Source organism: Platichthys flesus, chromosome 16 (genome assembly GCF_949316205.1).
Source record: "Platichthys flesus chromosome 16, fPlaFle2.1, whole genome shotgun sequence".
In the NCBI taxonomy this organism is placed as follows: Eukaryota; Metazoa; Chordata; class Actinopteri; order Pleuronectiformes; family Pleuronectidae; genus Platichthys; species Platichthys flesus.
Genome location: NC_084960.1, coordinates 2678344 through 2686134, shown reverse-complemented (window position 1 = coordinate 2686134; position 7791 = coordinate 2678344). Strand labels below are relative to the sequence as shown.

Genomic DNA, 7791 nt, shown 5'->3' with positions numbered 1-7791 from the left:
TATTCATCATAAATAATGTGACTTCAAAGAACTGGTAGCTGAAGTAATGTGTTGAATATGGTCTCTAACTCATTATAGCACAACATTAATGATGATTGTGTCAATAAAATACTGAATAATTACATGTTTAAAAAACACTCAGACACTTTTCATGTGGAACTTTGTGTCTTAATCCAGATTGAACGTTTCACTCACTGTTTGAGGCTTCATTGGCAAACCAGCCACTTGTTATGGTAAAAATATCTCCCCACTTTCCCAATTACCATCCTGCAGATCTTCAAACGCCCTGGGTCTGTTCCTGAATGTGTCTCCTTCACGCAGGAAACTCTGCGGCTCGTAATAAAAGAGAAAACAGTCGGATTGAGATCAGGTCACATGACGTGGTGTAGACTTGAGGACGCACACGTGAGAGAGTGTGGTTCAGGAAAACTGAGACCACCCCAGGCTGCCAGCCGGTGGTGCATTCATCAAACCCTTTATAATTATCATCTTTGAGCTGGTGTGTGTCTGTGTGTGGGTGTGTGTGTGTGTGTGTGTGTGTCTGTCCAGGTATTACTCATGTTGTCAGGACCTAAGTCTGTCCCCATAACTTAAATAATAACATTTCAAGGTATAGACATGTTTTAAAGTTACATTATGGTTAGTTAAGATTTGGTTAAACTCAGGTTAAGAATAGGGTTAAAACCAGGTTAAGTTTAGGGTTAAAGTCAGGTTAAGATTAGGGTTAAAACCAGGTTAAGTTTAGGGTTAAAGTCAGGTTAAGATTAGGGTTAAAGTCAGTTTAAGATTAGAGTTAAAATCAGGTCAAGATAAGGGTTAAAATCAGGTTAAATTGAGGGTTAAAGTCAGGTTAAGATAAGGGTTAAAATCAGGTTAAGATAAGGGTTAAAGTCAGGTTAAGATTAGAGTTAAAATCAGGTTAAGTTTAGGGTTGAAGTCAGGTTAAGATTAGAGTTAAAATCAGGTTAAGTTTAGGGTTAAAGTCAGGTTAAGATTAGAGTTAAAATCAGGTTAAGTTTAGGGTTAAGGTCAGGTTAAGTTTAGGGTTAAAGTCAGGTTAAGATTAGGGTTAAAATCAGGTTAAGTTTAGGGTTAAAGTCAGGTTAAGATTAGAGTTAAAACCAGGTTAAGTTTAGGGTTAAAGTCAGGTTAAGATTAGGGTTAAAATCAGGTTAAGATTTGGTTAAACTCAGGTTAAGATTAGGGTTAAAACCAGGTTAAGTTTAGGGTTAAAATCAGGTTAAGATTAGAGTTAAAATCAGGTTAAGTTTACGGTTAAAGTCAGGTTAAGATTAGATTTAAAATCAGGTTAAGATAAGGGTTAAAATCAGGTTAAGTTTAGGGTTAAAATCAGTTTAAGATTAAGGTAAGGGTTAGGATCAGACACGTATATAAAATATGATGTTTTTGTGGAGTTGTGTATTTCTGTGTCTGTGTGGGTGTGTGACACTTGATTCCCTGACCAATCATGTGTCCATGTCAACGTGAGGGCCGCATCTATCAACCCCGAGTGAATCTATGTATATATGTGTCTGAAGAAGAAGGAGAGAGAGGAAGAAGTTCTCTGGTCTTAGTTTACTGTTTGATTCAGCGACGAAGAGGAGGTGAAAGATGAAGACTCTGCTTGTCCTCGTTCTCTGCTCCCTGGCTCTGGCTGTCCCCTGTCTGACCGACGGTAAGACCCGCACACTGCACAGGGTTAGGGTCACATGTTCTTTAACACACTAAAGACCCATTAGATTATTTCAACTTTAAGATCTCTGCAAGGTTTATAAATCATGATTGACGTTACTAAAGTCATCTGTAGTGAAGGAAACATTTAAAGAAGTGACACAGTTCAGTTTTTAATAATTAAATCAACAATATTTTTTCAATATTCATGTTTTAAACAGAAGTGGCAAAGCCTGCTGGTGACCACCCTGCTGAGGACGGTAAGATCCCAGTTCAACCATCTTTCTATATTTATTCTACTACAATTTATGAAATCATTTCTTGTGTAAGACAGTCACTGCTTTCCTGTGATGTTTTCTTTTATTTATTAGTGTGAGTACCTTCTGCCTGCGTTGCCTGTCAAAGTACTCTTTAAACAGTTTTTAAAGTTCAAAATGATTTTTAATTTTAATGTTTTAAATTCCACAGTTAACCTGGAAAACATTTTCATAACTTTTCAGTGCTACTTACATCAAATGTAGAAACCTTGATCGTTTTTTTGTTTGATATTTTATTTAATATCAGTTTTAAATGAGTCTTTTTAATTTGTTAAATACAGTCAAACACATTTTGCTCTGTCGAAGAGAGCATCTTTCATATTAACACATTTATCTGACTCCACAGACATGTCCTTGATTTCTGCTGAGTTGGTATCTTCCAGATGGATTTTAGTTTCCTGAACTGATGGAGTGATCCCTCTGTGCTGGTATTATTTCGTTCTTTCTTTCTTTCTTTCTTTCTTTCGTTCTTTCTTTCTTTCTTTCTTTCTTTCTTTCTTTCTTTCTTCTTCCTGGTGTGCAGGCTTGTTTGCGGAGAAGGAGCAGGCGTCCACCGTGGTGAGACAGAAGAGAGCTGCAGCAGAGTTAACACTCACCCAGCTGGAGAGGTATCACACTCTGAGTCTAACAACACTCACCAGGTTGTTTATAATCTAACTCATCGAGTCCTAATCGATTGTGTCTCTTCAGCCTGAGTGAAGTGTGCGAGACCAACCTGGCCTGTGACGAAATGATGGACACCGATGGAATCATCGCCGCCTACACCGCCTACTACGGACCAATCCCCTATTAGAACCATCCCAACGTCCCTTCTTCTCTTTGCATTCTCACCCTTGAGCTTAACTTTGTCTTTGCGGTTTTTAAAAAAGGTCCCAAAGTAAAATATCAAAATATAAAAGATGGAGTCGGCATGTGAGTTTATTTCCCCCCCTGCATCGCCCCTCAGTGTCTCCGTCAGTTCAGACTGTGGAGTATTGTGATGTTGTTGAATAAAGATAAATAAAAGCTGTGTGAGTTCTTTCATTAGACCCAAAGCTGAGATACTGAATGAGAGAGCTGGACATTTACCAGCAGCCACCACTAGATATCCCTGTTGGACATGAGCAGGTCACAGCAAGGAGGTTAAAGAAGTTAAAACACAAATTTGAGGTTTGTCTCCTGAATATCAATATGAAACTTAATTTCCCCATTTTTTTCTGACCTGAAAACAACAAATCAAACGAATAAATATGTGGTAAATTATTACAATTCACAAAGGAAATATGTGTTTATGATTCATAAACCTTTTGCTTCTGAAATGGACAAATATATTCAGTTGATCTAACAAGCATATGAATAATAATCTAAATAACATACAACAAAAAACAAACATGCCTACAAACTAGACATGTACAGATCATCTCCATACACACACATATATGCAGCTATTTAATTATTTCATGAAACATCTAAAAACATCAAATCTTGTCAGATGTGGGTTTGAGGTTTGTGTCGGTTACAAAAGTTTGAAAGCCACTGGTAAGCTTTTATATTTGGTCCCACAGCAAAGTTACATGTAATCAATCTGAAGGTTTTTTCCACGATGAGGCAACTTTGACAGGTTGAATTCCACACGCGAGGGAAAACACCTGGAGACTGTGAAAAAACAAAGTCACAGAAAGTCGTCCTGTGTCCACTGTGCAGCCGCGGCAGATGATACCTTTGTGTTGTTGTAGTGGATCGTGGCTCTGTGCCATCGTGGTGATGTTTTCATGAAGAACTGAAGAAACTGGTCTGACAAGTCTCCAACTCAAACTCTATTACATTTGTCTTCATCCACTATGACAGTTTCATTAAAGGGCCAGTTTGTCGGATTCAAGGGGATCAATAGAAAACATATATAATGTTCATAGTAGTATTTGATTTGTATATAGGCACCGGATTCTGTTTTCATTACAATGAGCCCTTTATGCTGCAGCCCTGTGCCAGGTGAGCCAGTGGGCACAAGGGTGGAGCCCGCTGCAGTGTCCGCAGGTTCGATTCCAACCGACCCTTTGCTGCATGTCTTCCTCCAACAGGTGCTGAAGGTGGCTTTCCCGACCTTATCACCATTTACCACACAGGCCACTGAAGGTTCATGACCAGATTACACAGCATGTTTGCCATGAAAGGCCAACATTTGTTTTTGCATATTTGGGCTAAATTAGCTATTTTGAAAGAGGGCAACTTTAGGCTCAGTATTATTTATCTTAATTCGTTCATTGTCTCACTGACCGTTTTGTCACTGAGGTGAAATTAGACTGTTTAGAAAAAACATTGTTTGGAAAGTCCGGAGCTCTCTCTGTAAGTTTCCCCTTTTTATCGACTAACTTTATTTCCTCATCAGAAAGATAGGAGCAGACCAAACCCTCTTTTTTTCCTGGAACTGTTTTCTGAACGCTAACAGGAAGTGTGCGTGAGTAAATCAAAGGGAGTTAGCTCTCGTTCATGCATTACTGTAATTTGTCTCTGCAGTGATTGATTTATTGATGAACGAGTGGACTGAGCTAATGATTCACATTAAAACATCTCCTCCTGAGTAGTCATCACTACTTCTGTTTTGTATTGAGTTAGAAAACATGTTTTTACATTATTATATCATTTTCATGCTTATATCACCTGCAAATATCAAATTGTTGACAACTGCTCAGATGCAAACTTACAAAAGAACGTTGATGAAAATAAACATTTGAACTTTTGTGCTAAAAAGCAACGGAGCAAAATAAAAGTGAGTTCAATTTCCAAAGGCGTATTTTATATAATTTTACATTTTTATTGCATTTTGAAAATGCCATGCAATGATAAAAACATTTCATCATCATATTATTATTATTATTTATTTGCACGCAACATTAAATATGAAAGTAATCCATTACAATAGTAAAAGCAGAATTCTACAGCTGATATTGATCAAGCAGTAGCTAATTTTATTAAATCTTTATTTGTAACTTGGTTTTAAGTTCGATCATTCATCAAATAAACTGATTGGAATCAACAAGAGTTTAACCGTAAAATTATATAAACACAGGTTTGAAGATATAGTTCTTAAAATCTGTAAATCTACTTCAGTTATGTTCTATGCCTGCTGTTGTGTTGTTTTTTAATTTCCGGATTTTTTCTGTCTACGTTTAAAAATAAAGATCTAAATTTAGTTCCCGCATTTCTCTTTTATTTCTGGTTTGACATGTTTGTCTTTTAGCCGGAACCCTCGGAATTTCCCGTTGCGTCACCAGCAACCTGATCTATAAATCTCCCTCCCGCTGCTCTGTGCACTTCATTCATTCCGACACAATGATGGACAAGGTAACATTCAAGAGGGAGAACCGCGAGCGGATCCAAGCCGTGGAGAGTTCGTTCGGTCCGGCGGGGAGGCCCCTGTATCAACCGGACAGGGTCCTGGTGGGGGAGGGCCACCTGATGAAGCAGGGCCAGCGGAGGACTGAGATGAAGGCCTTCTTCCTCTTCAATGACATCCTGGTGTACGGCGGCATGATCCTGAACGGCCGCTGGCACAAAAAACAGAAAATCATCCCCTTAGGTGAGTTTAAGAAACGAGTGCATTCATGATGTGTTTCATAATGAGGGGGCACACGTGCAACAAGAGGCTGCAGCAGTCTTGATGCAGATTTGTTTTATTGGCACAAACTCAAGGGGTTGCCACAGTTTACAAACTCCTTTTTGAAGTCTTATCATTATGCTGTCTTCATTGTGGTTTCAGAGGACCTCCAGCTGGAGGACATGGAGGACAGTGAGCGCTTGACCAACCAGTGGTTGATCCGTACACCATCCAAGTCCTTCTTTCTGTCGGCCAGTTCATTCAAGGAGAAGCGGGCCTGGATCGACCACATTGAAGAGTGCCGTGCCAAAATGCTGCAGGGCGGCAGCTGCCAGCCTGGCTCCACCTTCGCTGTCTCCTGGATCCCGGACAACGCCGCTTACAAATGCATGCGCTGCTTCACCAAATTCACACCAACGAACCGTCGACACCACTGCAGACAGTGCGGCTTCGTGGTCTGCAACTCGTGCTCCAGCAGGCGAGTGGTGATCAGCCACATCCACCCCAAGAAGAAGCTGAGGGTCTGCAGGCTTTGCTACAAGAGCAGCACAGAAGAAGAGACATCCCACCCACGAAAGAGCAGCACAGAGGAGGACGATGTGGCTTCATCCAGTGGTGAAGAGAACGAGTTTGAGACTATGCCGAGCAACGTCCCCAGCTGCTGGCTCGACTCCCACAGTGGAAGGTGGGGAGATATCTGCAACTACACGCCCCACAAGGCACTGCTGCTCCCCCCAGGCTACATGTGAATACACCAGACTGCTGCAGCTTCACTGAGCATCATATTCAACCGGGACTTGATTCATAACAAAGAGTTTTGAATGGACTATGGACTTAATTAATACAAACACATGAAATCCTTGTACAGTACATCCCTCCAGAACAAAAGATAGAGTGTCTCCTCTGAAACACAGACAACTGGTTTGCATTACTCTGACATGAAGCTACTGCAGGTTCTTGTTTCAGTGATTTCCTCAACTTGTGCACGTACAACAATCATGCATTGATCTGTGATACCGACACTTTGCCTGTTTGGTTGTGAGGTGGAGAGCGGTGGTGGTGGGGGACAGGAAATATAGTTTTTTATCTTGACAGATATTTCTCTCTTTCTCATTGTTTAAGTCACTGCAACAGATCAAGGTCTTTCCTCAGTGTGTGCTTTTTTAAAAAGACAATAAAATACAAGAAAGAAACGACAACTCGCTGATGCTGCTTCTTTTTTTGACTCTTTGCAAAGAGCGGAGGGGAAAAGTTCTCACGTGCAAACTTTCTCTGACTTGTGGCTTAACTGGTTTCATGAGAAACTAATAATAACTGAAGCAGCGTCAGTATCATTTGAATCCTGGGTGTGGCCGCTGTATAAGCAGTCGGAGTAATTGTTGCGCAATTTACCGTATACAGAGTCCTACCTGTTGGCTTTCTGGTAATGAGGAACAAGGAAATGAGAGCTATTTTCTTTCAATAATATTTTTAACTGCAGTATCACTGTGTCCAAAAGGGTACAAACAGGAACTTTAAGTCATAGCTCATCTTGTACTTTTCAATTCATTTCAATCACTTTTTCTTTTTTATATCTCAGTTAGTTTGTATATCAAATCCACACTGGGCTCCTGTTCTAGGCAAATTCGGGGGAGACTTGTTTTTAGACATGAAACCACAGAGACAACTTCACAGTGTGAAAACTCACACAATATTAAAGCTGACTTTACAAATGGCGACATCTGTTGATCAAGAAATGAAGTTGCACATAATATGAATCTGAAGGATTTAATGAGAAGGACATAATGAGCCCGAATAAAAGAAAAGTCACTTTTGTTTTGTATGAGAGAAATAATACACAGAATATACAAAGACCATATTTGTAGACAACATAACTCGTGATATTAATACTTTTTCCACTGGATCTTGTAAACTTGGTGTGTCAGTTGTGTTGGTCTCCATCTCATCCCCTCCTCGTCACACTGCAACTGACACCACAACAGACAACCTGAAGTCCTCACACAAATAATAGTGCGACACATTATTATATTTCCTTTATCTTGACTTCTGGCAGCTCTCATCCTCTCTTCTCACCTGTATGGCGCCTGTCTGAATTATGCAGAGTGGCTGTAGTTACTCACTGTGACCACCAGTGGCACAATTTACACCCTAATTTTATTTGTAACTTTTTTAAATATAATAAATAGCTTGCGAATAAATATGAAATCAACAAACATCCAAAAACCCAAA

At 39.8% G+C, this 7791-nt stretch overlaps 2 protein-coding genes across 2 annotated transcripts; both read left to right on the top strand.

Annotated features, from left to right (window-relative positions):
• The first annotated feature begins 1556 nt into the window (after positions 1 to 1556).
• On the top strand, positions 1557 to 2948 carry bglap (bone gamma-carboxyglutamate (gla) protein). Its single transcript, XM_062407860.1, has 4 exons — positions 1557 to 1675; positions 1893 to 1931; positions 2512 to 2596; positions 2679 to 2948. The coding sequence occupies exons 1-4, from the start codon at positions 1612 to 1614 to the stop codon at positions 2779 to 2781; spliced, it is 291 nt and encodes a 96-aa protein (XP_062263844.1). The 5' UTR covers positions 1557 to 1611; the 3' UTR covers positions 2782 to 2948.
• A 2101-nt stretch (positions 2949 to 5049) lies between these two features.
• Positions 5050 to 7102, top strand: LOC133970768 (pleckstrin homology domain-containing family F member 2-like). The gene is made up of 2 exons (XM_062407819.1): positions 5050 to 5544; positions 5725 to 7102. The coding sequence occupies exons 1-2, from the start codon at positions 5298 to 5300 to the stop codon at positions 6309 to 6311; spliced, it is 834 nt and encodes a 277-aa protein (XP_062263803.1). The 5' UTR covers positions 5050 to 5297; the 3' UTR covers positions 6312 to 7102.
• Positions 7103 to 7791: the final 689 nt, after the last annotated feature.